The 14307-nt window shown below is 37.2% G+C and overlaps 3 protein-coding genes across 5 annotated transcripts; all 3 read right to left on the bottom strand.

Moving 5' to 3' along the window:
- Window positions 1-239: 239 nt before the first annotated feature.
- Window positions 240-997, bottom strand: LOC127814255 (uncharacterized). Its single transcript, XM_052355650.1, has 2 exons — window positions 751-997; window positions 240-609 (listed from the first exon to the last, which is right to left on the bottom strand). The coding sequence occupies exons 1-2, from the start codon at window positions 981-983 to the stop codon at window positions 537-539; spliced, it is 306 nt and encodes a 101-aa protein (XP_052211610.1). The 5' UTR covers window positions 984-997; the 3' UTR covers window positions 240-536.
- A 1875-nt stretch (window positions 998-2872) lies between these two features.
- Window positions 2873-10215, bottom strand: LOC127814242 (alpha-L-fucosidase 2-like). Of its 3 annotated transcripts, none has more exons than XM_052355628.1 (10): window positions 9919-10215; window positions 9407-9552; window positions 7642-8543; window positions 6171-6303; window positions 5620-5778; window positions 4848-5072; window positions 4617-4718; window positions 4350-4485; window positions 3578-3758; window positions 2873-3451 (listed from the first exon to the last, which is right to left on the bottom strand). In XM_052355628.1, the coding sequence occupies exons 1-10, from the start codon at window positions 10124-10126 to the stop codon at window positions 3142-3144; spliced, it is 2502 nt and encodes an 833-aa protein (XP_052211588.1). In that variant the 5' UTR covers window positions 10127-10215; the 3' UTR covers window positions 2873-3141. The 3 variants fall into 3 exon arrangements, with proteins under 3 accessions (XP_052211588.1, XP_052211578.1, XP_052211597.1); XM_052355618.1 differs by having other exon boundaries at window positions 3578-3773; window positions 9919-10214; XM_052355637.1 differs by lacking the exon at window positions 9919-10215 and adding an exon at window positions 8732-8907 and having other exon boundaries at window positions 3578-3773; window positions 9407-9546.
- Window positions 10216-11893: 1678 nt separating this feature from the next.
- On the bottom strand, window positions 11894-13767 carry LOC127797017 (uncharacterized). The gene has a single exon (XM_052329451.1). The coding sequence runs from the start codon at window positions 13683-13685 to the stop codon at window positions 12084-12086; it is 1602 nt and encodes a 533-aa protein (XP_052185411.1). The 5' UTR covers window positions 13686-13767; the 3' UTR covers window positions 11894-12083.
- Window positions 13768-14307: the final 540 nt, after the last annotated feature.

The raw sequence follows: 14307 nt of genomic DNA, 5'->3' as shown, positions 1-14307 counted from the left end.
ATCAAAGTCATCCCATCGTCCACAGAACTGGAAAATATCACAAAGAAAATTTCCGCCGGACAAAAACCGCCAAGGCAGTTTACAGAAACCGGCTTTCCTTTCTGGTTGTGTTAGATGAGGTGGCTTTGATAGGATAGAAGACTTTTAATTTGAGAATAAATTTGGTGGGAGTTTGATTTGCAATTTTTTTTTTTTTATAAATAAACTTAAATTTCCAAAAGGAAAAGAAAAAACTCCAATCCTACTCCCAATCTTTCTGTGTCTTTAGCCAAAATTCCACAAGCTAACAACAGTAATCCAGCCCACTCCTTTTGTCAATCAATTCACAAACTTATATAACTAACATTTAACCGCTAAAAATTACGTTCAAGCGGAGGATCGATCGGTGCATGAATGCCGGAAATGAATGAAATGAAAACGTTCTTGTTTTCTTTGATTTGTCATTTAGTAAGACTCGCAAAGAAACCACTAGCGATCCTGACAAGTACGGCGGAAGGTACCAGAAGACAGCTCGCAGCAAGCCCGTGCGCCGATGGTCAAGAGGCGGGCTCCGCGGCCAAGCACTGCAGCGGCATAAGGGAATGCGCGCATCCTAATTCCCCCAATCTCCTACATAAGCCGATCGAAAACAATAAGATGAAAACAATCATTAAACAAAATGTCTTAACAGTTTGATCCCCGTTTTGATCTGGCACCAAAATAAACGACGAAGAAAGCATCTGAAAGAAAACGTGGTTACTTCTGTAGTACCTGGGATTCGCGAAGGAAAGGCGGCGAGAACCGGGCACCGGCGGTGCACGGAGGCGGGGGATAGGCAGCAGCGACGGGCGAATGGTTGACGTCCTAGCCGTAGAAATCAGCGACCTGGAAAGCGAGCCACGCCAAGCCATTATCGATCGCTTGCTAGTTCCAACGGCGAAGCAGAGAAGCCCCGCCGAAATCCGAAATGGTTTAGCTTTCGTTTTGATACGCGAAAATTCCATCTGCAGCCATATCTTTTGTTATTCGCCCTCTTTTCATTAAAATTTTACACTTTTACTTTACATCCACCTTTATTCCTCTTTGCACCTATTATTTTTCAAAAATACCCTTGCCATCATCCCTCACACAGCAAAGAGGCATTGACGACACACATGAAAAAGACGATGGCTATGGCGAGGAGAAAATGACAATAGCAAGCACCACCCATTATTGTCAGCAACCACATTACTCATACCATCGCGATTGCCATCATCATACTCAAACCCATGAATTCAAGAAAGTTTATGTCGAGTACACACCTATCAACAAGTTAAACATCAACTCGATGATAATGATGCCTTGTCACGAGGAGATATTGTCAATAAACTCGTGGACGATACAACGACGGTACACATTGAAAGGCTACGCATATTTCAATGAGTGAGAATTTAGAATTGGAAATAATCATAAAAATTAATGTACTGTGTTTTTCCAACTTTCTTTGGGATCTTTTGTCTTCTGGGCAATCAACTAAATAGGTAAAAAAAGATAGATTAATTAATTGAGTGGCTATGGGTTTATTATTCTAATTCTCTAATTGTGTGTGTGCATATATATATATATATATATATGTGTATGTGTGTCTGTGTATGTATGTGTGTGTATCATCACAACACGGTTGCCCATCACCGACAATCGCGTCGCTTTCACTGACAGTGAGTGCATTTAGGCATCCCCAAACCCAAGGGTTCGAGGGCATCTGAACGCCCCAAATAGAGATGATGGCGATGATGGTTGTGTGTCGCTCCCATCAATGATGACAAACATAGAGAATGGGGCGATCGACGATGATAAATGAAGATGATAGCCAAGTTCGAACGTACTCAAACATAAATGATGGCAATGATGACGGTTGCATCATTGTTAAGGAAGTAAGTTGGCGACGATGATGAACGAAGAAGAGGATGGGAGCAGCCAACAATGAGAAAAGAAGAAGACGTGGTTGCAAACAGAGGGCAAAAATGAGTTTTTATTTAAGGTTATTTTAGTCTTACTTAAATGTGATTGTGGAGAGTAAAACATTAGGCTCTAAATACAATTTTTCTTTCATATGATAATATTTGGAAAAGAAAATTTTGGAAGGGATTTGGATTTAAAGGGAAATGTCATTTCACTAAAAGATTCAAATTCATATTATTTTTATTAAATAATTACATTATTAATTTTAAAATATTTTATTTTTATTTATTAATAACAAATTATATTTGTTAAAATATTTGCATATATGTATTTTGTACATGTATCTTTTATCTATCTATATTTATATTTATACTATTAGATAGGCAAATATTAAGGTTTCTGTTATAAAGTCTTATTAATAAAATAGTTTTTTAAAAAAAATCATTTATACATCTTGTTTAAAAATAAAAGAAATATGAATTTAAACTACGAACCTCTAAAAGTGCTCGTATGTATAATAAGTTTAAAAACATAATTTGGCCTTTCAACTTTTTGTGATTTGTCAATTTAATTTCTAAACTTTTTTTTTTTTTATTCAAATACACTCATGTGCTTTATAAAACAATCAATCTTTATTCTATGACTAAAGAACTGTTAATAATATGATAAAAGTGAACCGATTTATAAAGTATAATAATATATTTGAGCTAAGAATTAGTGAACTTCTCCTCTTTTGTTCAAATACACCCTTTTATTTTACAAATTAGTACATTTTGAATCTATAATAAATAAATTATGAGTCATGTAAGTGTATATATATGAATATCTATAATGCATATATATATGTACACATATACATGTATGAAAATAATATTTTTGATGTGATGTGAAAAATATTTACCCATATGTTTTTTTTTTTCTTAATTTTCTACATTTGCTTTTTTGATTAGAATGATTCAACTTTCAAATCTCATTTATATAATTATCCAAACACTTAAATTTTAAATGATAAAATTTCAACTGACATCATCTAAAATCTCTTCATCCAAATAAAAAAAACAAGACGACTGCCAGACGTAACTTATTGAATTCTCAACCAATTTTCTTTCTCATTTCCAAAGAGAATTCCAATTATAATAATTGTAGAAGAAAATTGTGTAATCCAAGCATACTCCTGCACGTTCAGCAGGAAGAAAGAGAGCAATGCTCTGATGTGCGATTTCAGAACAATGGAGAGTACGTCTTCACACAATTCAGCTGTTTATTGAACGTATAAGCAGTGCCAGATGAGATATCTGTAGAAACTGTAATTCCTCCATAGTGCAATCTTTTAATGGAGTTGCTGCTCTTTGACCAAATGGAAACTTCATGAAGATCTCCTTCCTTCCAGCAGATGTTGACTGTCAAATTGCCGCGTGCCTTCAGTCCTTCAACGCAGCCATTTGCCCATTTATCTCCAGGAAGAGCTGGAAGCAAGTAGAGGTCCTCCAAGGTGCTCTGGACAAGCATTTCTGCTACTGCTGCACAAAATCTACCGCCAACAATAACGTATCAAGTTTTTATTCAAAAATCTAGCATCCCAAGTCACCAAAATAGAATTGGGATTGATTAGTTGGAGTTGGTCTATCCAAATTGACATAAATGGAGCCGTGCTTACCCGAAGTTGGCATCAATCTGGAAAGGAGGATGTGCAGCAAAGAGGTTACTGTAAAGCCCACCTCTAAAACTGACTTCGTGGTCAGGATCTACCAAGTTGAACAAATGCTTGACCATCCGATATGCATGCTCACTGTTGTGAAGACGAGCCCAGAGAGCAGCTTTCCAAGTGGTTGACCATCCTGGACCATCCTCCCCTGGAATTTTGAATATCACTCTTGATAGAACTTATATCATCAGGATCTATAGAATAAGGATCTCAGGTGACAAGAAGATGTTAAAAAAGAGATGATGAAAGAAATAGTTAAAGCCTGGTAAATTGGTAATGCATGTTAAAGATTCTTTTCCTCTTCAAATGGTAGTTACGAATTGCCAAAGATTAGGGATCTTTCTCATAGTCTAGCAGAATGCCCTGGCTGAGTGGGTTTCAGTATGAGGGAGCTCTCTGCCAATGAGAGCACATGCAGCTTTAATTCTCCTATTCTTTTTTTTCCCTTTTCCAGATTAAGCTATAACATATTGAAAGGGATTTTCAATTGAAGTTGTGACAATTTTTAGTCCAATTAGATCATAAGTTCAGATGACCCCTTGACATGACATAGCTTTGTCTTTCAGGAAATTGAGTAAATCTGAATTTGAACAATGTGACAACTCCACTAAGAAGAAATGCTTGCCTCAGCTCCCAGCTGAGGGTGGAAAAATATGCATGCACGGTGTGCCGACAACAGCAGCAAACGTAAAAAGCTCTTCCTAGCCATATTTTACGAACAAACCTCTTTTGTAGAGGGTATAAGTGGCAGCTTTACATAGGTCAGCAGTATCCTCAGGAGTAATTGTGTGTCCTGGAAACAAGCCAAATAGGTGTGACAGATGCCGATGATGAACTTCTGGGTCTTCAAAATCCTGGGCCTTCCATGACACAGACAAAAGGTTATTTCCCAGCTTAGAATAAAAGCCAACAGAACTTCTCGATAATTACAAGCAAATCTTCTGGAAGCACCAAGTGCAGAATCTTAAGAGTGCACACAGTTTTTACATACCCACTCCATAATGGATCCATCTACGGCAATTTTTGTTGGATAAAGCCGTAATTGAGCTTTGCGAACTCTTCTGATCAGATCATCCTCACTTTTATCCAATACCTGTTCACAATTATTTCTATAAAGCATCTAGTGCAAATAGATAAAGCCGGGGGGGGGGGGGGGGGGGGGGTTGAAAATAAAGAACCAAGAGGAAAAAATAATAATTTTGGATAACTTGAAGATTTTTACCTCAGCAGCGCTAACAACTGCAGAGAAAATTTCTCTTATGATTGCCATATCCATTGTTGACGAGTAGCTCACACCAGCAAGCTTGCCATCAGGAGCAATAAAAGAATGTTCTGGGGAGGTTGATGGGTTCGTTTCAAGGTATCCCCCTTGGCCTTCAATCAACCAGTCCAACAGAAATGAACTACATCCTTCCAGCAAGGGGTATGCCATATTTTCCAGAAAACCCTAATTATGTGAAAAGTATTTGCTATAATCTTGCCTACCAGAAAGTTTCGAGAAATTATTATGAGCAAAATCAATTGCAGAACTTATTGCAAGCCCCAATAACGAGTACAAGGATAACAAAGGCAAAACTATTATGAGCAAAATACGGCAAGATCCAAGCATGTGTTTACAGGAATGATAGAGAAACTATTCATGCCAAGACGTTATTGAAGAATTCATGCAAACAGTATGTTTCATCTCTACTTGAACAATTTAAGTCAATTCTATCAAGGCCTTAATCACAATAACAGCTTTAAGTAACAAGTAACAAAATTAGCGACTTCTATTTGCTCGGGGGCTATTCATATGAAGCACTGGAAGGAATACCATAAAAATAAGGAAGGGGGGCATGAACACTTGCAAAGACATTGCTATCAGGAACACGTGAACAGCTATGACGGAGATATAGCAGGCTGCTGTACAAGGATCCACAAGAAGAAAAATCTCAGGGAAAAACATAATACTGCAAGAAAAGGAAAGGTCAAATCAAAAGAACAAGGTTGCTCACTTTGTCCTTTGTGTAAGCATAATGCTCCCACAGATGAGTGCAAACCCATGCTCCACCCATTGGCCATACAGCCCAGACAGGCTCCCCTTCCTGTGGAGATGTTCTTGCCCACATATCAGATGTATGATGTACCACCCAACCACTTGCTTCATAGTTAACCTGCAACATTCTTGACTGACTGAAAAACGGTTTTCATAGAGATATGCAAAGCGCAAGCATAAACAACTTATCATAGAAAACACCAAGTCACAGAGTTCATCCTGGGATTGGACTAATTACAAGAGACATCAAAGAACTTTCCAGACATGATTATTTTCTCTGATGGTGGGCGCCTATTACTTTTCTTACAGAAAATTAAAAAGGATCATACATACTTTATACAGCTATGCCCAGTACTACTGTTCAAAAGAACTACTACCTTCAAATTATGACTTGCAGCGTCTCTAAATTAGTAAAAGCATTACGTGTAAACACATTATGTGTAATAACACATGATGATTAGAATGGATAGTTTGTGACTGTGAATGAAAACTAGGAAGAGAAATCCTTACTTGAGCTGTTTTCCTCCCATTGACTGATAGAAGCGAGATGTAATCAAACAGAGGCTGTTGGCACTCATGAAGGTTGCATGGAAGGGAAGGCCAATAGTTCATTTGAAGATTAATATTCAAGTGAGGAGCACAGCTGAGAGAAATGGGAAAAAAAAGTCAATTAATTAAATGTTCCCATAGGCGGTTGATGTAAACACGTGCAACAGGAAGCATATTGGTCATATTACAGAAAACAATGAAAACAAATAAAGTTAAAAAGCCAACACAACATCGCTTCTTTAACGGTTTGAACCTTCGTGGCTCTAGTTCTCGTAGGCAAATCATTTACCGAACAGCAAAAGGGGCAAAATGAAGTAAAAAGCCAGCTGTACATTCGTATTTTTATCAGGGTGAACAATGAGAGAGAATTTGCATGCTACTGACCTATAAAGAAGGCCTTGGACTTGGACAGCAAATGTCTGTTTTGTTACAGAATATAATTTTCCACTTTGTGCATATCCAATTTTCCACTTCATCTCCAGTTGTTCTTTTTCACAGAAAATTTGACATACACATTCAATTGTTGAATATAAAAAATTATTTTCTTATCTTGAAAACTGAAAATTTTAGTCAAAATGGTCATCTAGAACCAATGTTCAATTGTTATATATGCAATATCAAGTTAAAATAGTAATATTATAATATTAAAATATTGATAATTATATTATTATTGTTATAGAAGCAATACTATCAATACAATATTCATGATACTGCTAATATTATAATTTAATAATAATTTATTAGACTTATTATTATATTAAAATTGTGAATAAATATGATTGATAATGTTATAAGATTACTATTACCAATACAATATTCATGATATTGCTAATATTTGGAAAGCAACATTTTTTACGAAGAAAACAATGAAAAACATTCCACAAATATTTTCCAACTATTTGTATAAATTTAAAAAACTAAAAAAATAGAATTTTCTATTTGATTTTTTTTTTTCCCATTTGAAAAAGGTTTTCAGTTCTTTATTTTCGATAGAAAAGAATTATCTGAAAACAGGGTCTATTTTCCACAACTAAACAGCCCCAAATGTTATATCAACAATGAAATCAAATTAGACAATGCACTAATGCATCTACATATGAACTGTTTTTTATGATATATAGGACATTTATTTATGGTATGATGATAAACAGAGAAAACTTGAGCCATTTGTTCATGAAACTGGGAATTAAATCATTAGTGCCCATGATTACTGGGAAGACACTGGTAAACAATTTATGGACCAAACAAGGTAGCCTAGAAGTTGACTTGTCCCGCCCAACCCCAAAAAATGGGGGAAAATATTTTTTCAAAATTTTAAAGCAGTAATAAACTAATTCAAAATATAGATAGCATCACCATACTGGAAAAGAAAAATCAGAAGGAAAAGAAGATAATAAATAAGATGAGAGAGAGAGAGAGAGAGGTCACATACTCCCACTTTGGCTCAATATCCTTGTTCCATATACCTTGCAGGTTTGCCACCTGAGTTCCAGGCCGGGAACAAGAAATAAGCAGATATCGACCATACTGGAATAGTAGTTCCACCAATGACGGGTCTTCGTCAGTTTGAAAAGATTTCACCCTCTCTGCAGTTGAAATTGTCTCGTTATTGCTACCTTCTAAAGGTGGATCAGTTGCACGAGACAAAACCTTCTTCATCCCTAAAGTCTCTTTGTTTCCTACACTCTTGGAGCTTTTTGAAAGCTGCAGCGAGACACGATGAAAAAGGTATTGATAGTCATCCAAATGCCGTGCCCAAAGATCGGCATATGACAAGTTTCTAATAGAATTCAATGTGCTTTGACACTCAGAAGCTGGGTCTCTTTTTGAATCGGAAGGTTTAGTGAATGGCCCTGCAAATGAAGATGAGGTAACCAGAAGCATAACAGCCCAATCTGAACCCTTGACCTTCAATTTGCCATCACCCAGATTTTGTATACCACCCACTCCATTACTTATCTGCAAATCAAGAACTGCATAAAACTGAATTCCCTTGGGATTATCATTTTCATTCCTTTTTGGTAATCTTTTGCCAGGACAACTTCCTTCCATAATAATCTGATTATTGCCATTTACACGTGATTGATATTGTAACTTGCTGTCTAACGACACTGTAAAGGAGATAGACCCTGATTTGCTTCCAGAAACCTTTGTCACAACCACTTGATCGGGATTTGAGGCAAAATGTTCTCTCACATATTCAACTTCACCTACAGAATATTTTACTCTTGCTGTTGCAGTATCCAGGTCCAGCTCTCTCATGTACGTTTCTTCTTTATATGCTGCATGAGAAGCATCAAACTCTATCTTGATATCACCCAGAAGCTGATAAACCTTCATCATTGCAAGAAAATCATTAAGGGATGATCCAAAAAAATTATTTTAAAAAGTTACTTTTATACCATGATTTTATTTGAGCTTGGGAATATCAATCTAGGAGTGTTATAGACTGAAAACTGCTTGAACACTAAATGTGGACCATGCATCAGATGTAATGTAGCTTCAGTGAGTGTAGCAAGTACCCGATTAGATTCCTTTCATGTAATATTATTGTTTATATCTTGCTTCTACCTCTGTAATTTTACTTCTGCGCATGAGTCCCAATGCAAAGGTTTGCTGCATAATACTATAACTTTCCATACGCACAACTGAACTTCTGAATGATCCAAGCATTTTGGGAGCATGCAATGTATGAGACCTAAAAGTAAATTGAATGAATGAAAAATCCATACGACAAATAATTCATTTTGTACATGTATCAAATCATCAACACAGAAATAGAGGTTGCAGAACTAATTCTTGCTCTCACTGTATAACAACTAACGTGAAAGAAAAACTCAACTATTAAATCTTGCAGGGGAGTATTAGTTGTCATGAGATGAAGACCAATTACTCAGTAGTGAAAACCTCAAAAACTATATCCCCAACCAACACTAGAGTGCCAATTGTCCCCCTTTTTCATATTTTGACACCACTGCAATCTATCTAGCAATCAGAACATCTACATATCATTCAAGTTGGTGTACATATTTTAACGTATAAAACTGATAGAAATTGCCAACCTAATAATATTCAGCAAGGTCAGACAATGTTTAAGTTCTGCGAATTCATAAGATTTACCCTTTGCTAAACGTGTGTCAAACATTAAGCAACCAAATTAACAAAAACAGGTATAAAAAAACAGAGAAGCAGCATACTTCAGGAAGACCGCTGAGCAGGTTTACGCTTTCCTTAGTCGCTTCAACATATTGGCCAGCATTAACAAGGTTCCTGACCTCAGATAACGCCTTTGGAGCATCTGGCTTCGTGTAGTCCCCGGGAATCCCGGTCCAAAGCGTGTCCTCTACAAAAGAATTCATAATTTCATATGACCTGGGGTGAGAACTGATAGAAAGAGAGAGATCGCAATTGACCTCAAATTACAACATAACATGATAAATCCTCAGTTTAGTAGCTATAAGAAATAAAATTAAATTTTTATTAAAACATTAAGCATTCACTTCCATTAGGCTTAGGCAGTAAGCATTCACTTCCGGGAACTATAGCAACATAAAAGAATTCAAATTATTTTCTAAGTATAGAAACTGATGAAGTGCATAATTGACTCAACCGATCACCGGAGGCAATGAAATGCCAAATTAATTTAATTCCAAGAAAAAAGAGACGAGATAGATCAGATTTTTCTTTCTTTCTTTATTTTCTTGTTTACCGTTGAGATTGAGAGTTTCGGAGGCAACGCCGCCCCAAACCATAGCACCAACGCGCCCATTGCCAATGGGAATTGCGTCGGTCCAGTGCTGGGCCGGCCCCGTGAACCTCAGTTTCAGATCGTCGGAAGTCTCGGTTTCGGCCAAGCCTGGTTCCCAGAAGTCCCCGTCCAGGGGCCGTCGCACCAGAACCCAGTCACTGTCTTCCATTGGACTCTTCTTCTCGGAGAAACAGAGACGAGAAGCTTGGGGACTGAGAAAGCGCCGGCAACTGAAAATGAAAGAGGGATATTCTAGCGCCGCGTTGACTTGGATGGAAAGATTTGGAAACAGTGAAAATATGTTACTAATTATTATTATTATTATTTAGATAAATCGATTAGGAAGTTTAAAATGCATGAGCATTTTAGGTATTTTTATTTCCTTCCACTTTTGGAGGGGAAGTAGAATTATTTTTTATTAAAAATAATTTTAAAATGTTAAGTATATTCTTCAATTTTCATAATAAAATTTATTGAAATTTTACTTATTTAACTTAATCAGCTCATTTAATGTTTTTATAATAAAACTAATATAGAATTGTTCCTTACTTTTTTTTCTTAACCAGACATTTCACCTACCATTATATATTTTTATTTAATTTCTCTCATTAAGAGTAAAAAGAAAGAAAATAAGAGAGAATTTATTTGATTACGATTAAAATATTATTTAAAAATATTTGAAAGAAAATAATATTATTTAAAAAAAAAAAACAAAGCGATCATTATTTTCTCTTCACTTCTTTTTTCTCATTTCTGGTTGGCAAAAAGGAGAACGTAACAACTAATTTTTCTCATTTTTGTTTTTTTGACCAAAATAAATAAATATGCATTCCTTATGATTTCTCCTTCCTTGGATATCCTTGCTTTCCTTTCCAAACTTGCCCTAAATCTCTTAAAACTCTCTCTCCATCTCTCTCTCTCTCTCTCTCTCTGCTTTGTCTATTAGGCCACGTCGTCTTCTCTGTTTCATTCCGTGTCTCAGCAAACGTTCAATTCATATCCATTTATCTATTCTCTCTCTCTATATATTTTTTAATTTTACTTATTTCTTTAAATGAAATATTCAAGTAGATATGACTGGTGGTTGGAAAAATAAGAAAAAATATTAAATGACCAAAATAATGTTAGACTTCAGGCTTCCGATAAGGCTTCTAAATGACTAGCAAAAGGTTAGGATTTCAGATTAATTATATCACTAAATTTTTTGAGGGCAAGTATATATGGTAAAAGAATCTAATCTAGCTAGGTAGAAGATGTATGTCAAACTATTATTCAAAGGAAGATAAGGATAACCCTTTGGAGTATAGTGTGAGTGGGAGACCCTATTAAAAATTTATTAGTTAAATCTTCTTTTGAGATATTTCATATCTATTAAATCTTTAAACTTTAGATAATTCTTAAAATTTAAATAACATGTAAATTTAAATGTAATACGAAAATAAGAGAATGAGCATTTAAAGTCTTCTTAACATCTATAAAATTAGATATAATTAAATCACACAAATCTAACAATTCTAGTTTAATTCAATTATGAAATTGTGAAATATGAGAAAACTAATTAATTATTTGTAATATGAATAAAGTAGACTCATTCCTATCGTTGTTTTTACTACAAAACTCATCTTATATGATATAAAAAGACCCCTAAAGATAAGCTAAAAATACGACATTCAACATTATTCTCTTAACTTTTACTCATTTTGAACTCTTTATTAATTTAAGTATTAGAGTAATTTTATTCCAATCATTTAGAACTCTTTACTAGTTTAAATATTAGAGTAATTTTATCCCAATAGACTCCCAATACAATCATTCTTATTGGTACACAAGTACTCATAATCCGTAGCAATCTACCATGTGATCAAGATTTTCGTCTAAATCCTATAAATTCAATTTGTGACTAATCTGTATCTCATCACTAACATAGAACTGATAATTGAAACTACCCCACAATATTTCTCTTATGATCTCATCTAGATGCCTAAATGCACCAAAACTTTATGTGAATAAATTTATTACATGCAATAGTTTACAATTCACATTTATCAAATAAATACACAAATATTAGTGAGATTTATCACTGATGCAATTACACAGTACTTAATAGTATTATGAAGCTAACTATTTTATTGGGCTACTCTATTGGGAATCAAAGGCAGATCAACCTCGTCGCACCACTCCACGCACCTGGTCTCCCAGTACGAGGTCTTGATGCAATTAGGCCAATAACTCACCCAAACCCGACACCCTATTCTCCACTTCAAGACACTCCCTTCCATCTCTCTGCTCAATCTCCACCCCACGCTCTCCCCACACTCATCCCCGGCGAGAACCAAGCCTCCGGACTTCGTGAAAGCCCTACGAGCCCCGGCGTATCGATTCCGAACACTATTTTCCGATGGCCGGTCGTTGGGCGGCTTCCACGTGGCGATTTCAGTGCCGGTCGTGTTGTCGCAAAAAACCGATTCAAAAATCGCCGCGTTACCTTCCGCGTCTTGATCCCATCTCCAATTCCTCGTCCTCGTCTTCGTCGACGTCCTTGACATCGCCTTCACCTTCGGGACTTTCAGTTTTCCAAAACTACCCTTGAGGATTTTCTGTGTCTCGTGTTGGGTCTCCCCGTTTTCTGTGGACCGTCCCAGGCTCAAGGTAGCCGCGGAGCTTGAACCGATCTCCGGCCCGACCCAAACCCGGATTCTCGACGGGAAATGCCTCTCGTCTGCGTAAACGTCGTCGTCAGTTTTGTGAAACCCCAACTTCGCCATGTTGAAGCGTAGATTATCGATACGTGCATTGACGAGAATAAACCCGTCGTTAAATTTCACTGAATATTCGAGCTGAATCACAGCCTCCAGCTGGTGGTGTGCCAGGGCGTATCTTAGCACGGACTCCTTTACTTCGATTATATTGAACTGATTCTTTTGACCGTTGGCGCCGCCAGTTCTCGTCATGGCCCAAATCGGCGAGTAGCCTTTCATCACCCAGAGCCCGTGAGACTCCGTGGCATAAGAAAACCCGAGATTTTCAGATGGCAATGGGGTTAGAGATTGTAATCCTGCGCCCACCTCTCTTACGATGAACCACTTTGCTAACATGTACCCAATGGTGCGCATGAGGCACAGCTCCACGTCAACCCCGACCAAGATGAGAAAGGTGCGGAGAATAGGGACTTGCATGGACGTCGTGAAGGTTTTAAGGTTCGGATATAACAAGGAATGGAAGTAGAAGGATCCGACTTCAGATGGCGCGTCGAATACGCACAACCAAAAGAGGTGCGCGAGGAAGATGAGACTGAAGAAGCTCGAGAGCGACTCGGATGAGTGGGAGTCCAAGAACCATGAGACTGGGTAGGGTTTGAGCTGCTGGAGCTGGGAACGGGGGCAGGTGCTATTGTTCGGGGAGGGTGAGCGGGAGACGATCTCTTGGAGGAGCTGGAGAACCAGAGGCAAGAAGGGCTTGTCGGAGGAGAGAGGACACGCATCAGAAACCCAGAGATTAATGGTCTCCATCTCCTGGGTACTCGAACGAAACCCTTGTAGACAAACGGAGAAAGTCAAGAACTCGTCCGAGTCGGCCCCGAAGGACCGCGATGCTCTGAGCTGGATTGACTGGGTGGAACTCTCGTCCCGACTCGGCCGGGAGCTGGCGAGTTCGAAGACGAGTGGGGAGTGTGACTCGGCCCACTTGTCGGAGTCGGTGAGTTCACAGATCCACGACCATACATCCATGAGAGCTAGCTAGGTTTAATTCGGTAGTTTGATTTTTAGGGTTTCCGGAGCCCGTGGAGAGTGAGGTGACTGAGCTTGCTGCCAGTGAGATATATAGATAGAACGAGTGATGGAAGGTTTGCCAACTTGGCGGTGGTTTCAGCCGCGCAAGAGGCAGAGATGCAAGCAGCCGAACTGGTGGTTCTGGGCGAGACTTGTGTTTCCGATATGGACTTTGATGAATTTGATTGCATTAATTGCCTAGACAAATTCATTCTTTGTTTCTATCATTGAATATCGGTGTTTTGAGGTTCAGAAAACACATTTGCATGGAGACATTGTCAAATTTTTCGTGGTTCTGCTCAGATCTTTTTTTGTCTCCGTGAGAAAATTAAATTTATATATATGATTAATTCTTTTATTCCGATCGAGACATGCATAGAAGAAATCAATTTGATAGTAAAGAATCATCTATTTTTATATTGATTTTGTATACTCAATTTTAATAAATTGTATATTCTATATATTATTAAAAACATTGTTATAATCTTATTTCTATATGAAAATTGAGTTATATGATAATATGTACAAATTCGCATGCTAATAGAATTTTGGTTTTTTAAGGAGCTGGCAAAACATTTTT

The sequence above is a fragment of the Diospyros lotus genome, chromosome 1 (assembly GCF_014633365.1).
Source record: "Diospyros lotus cultivar Yz01 chromosome 1, ASM1463336v1, whole genome shotgun sequence".
NCBI classification, from domain to species: Eukaryota; Viridiplantae; Streptophyta; class Magnoliopsida; order Ericales; family Ebenaceae; genus Diospyros; species Diospyros lotus.
This window is presented reverse-complemented; position numbering and strand designations above follow the sequence as displayed.

Coding starts and splice junctions, on each gene's coding strand:
- LOC127814255 (XM_052355650.1), bottom strand. CDS start 983: ATGGAATTTTCGCGTATCAAAACGAAAGCTAAACCATTTCGGATTTCG. Junction 610..750: donor CTTTCCTTCGCGAATCCCAG/GTACTACAGAAG, acceptor CGGCTTATGTAG/GAGATTGGGGGAATTAGGAT.
- LOC127797017 (XM_052329451.1), bottom strand. CDS start 13,685: ATGGATGTATGGTCGTGGATCTGTGAACTCACCGACTCCGACAAGTGG.
- LOC127814242 (XM_052355618.1), bottom strand. CDS start 10,126: ATGGAAGACAGTGACTGGGTTCTGGTGCGACGGCCCCTGGACGGGGAC. Junction 6,304..7,641: donor GATATTGAGCCAAAGTGGGA/GTATGTGACCTC, acceptor CATTTCTCTCAG/CTGTGCTCCTCACTTGAATA. Junction 4,486..4,616: donor ATGGATCCATTATGGAGTGG/GTATGTAAAAAC, acceptor GTGTCATGGAAG/GCCCAGGATTTTGAAGACCC.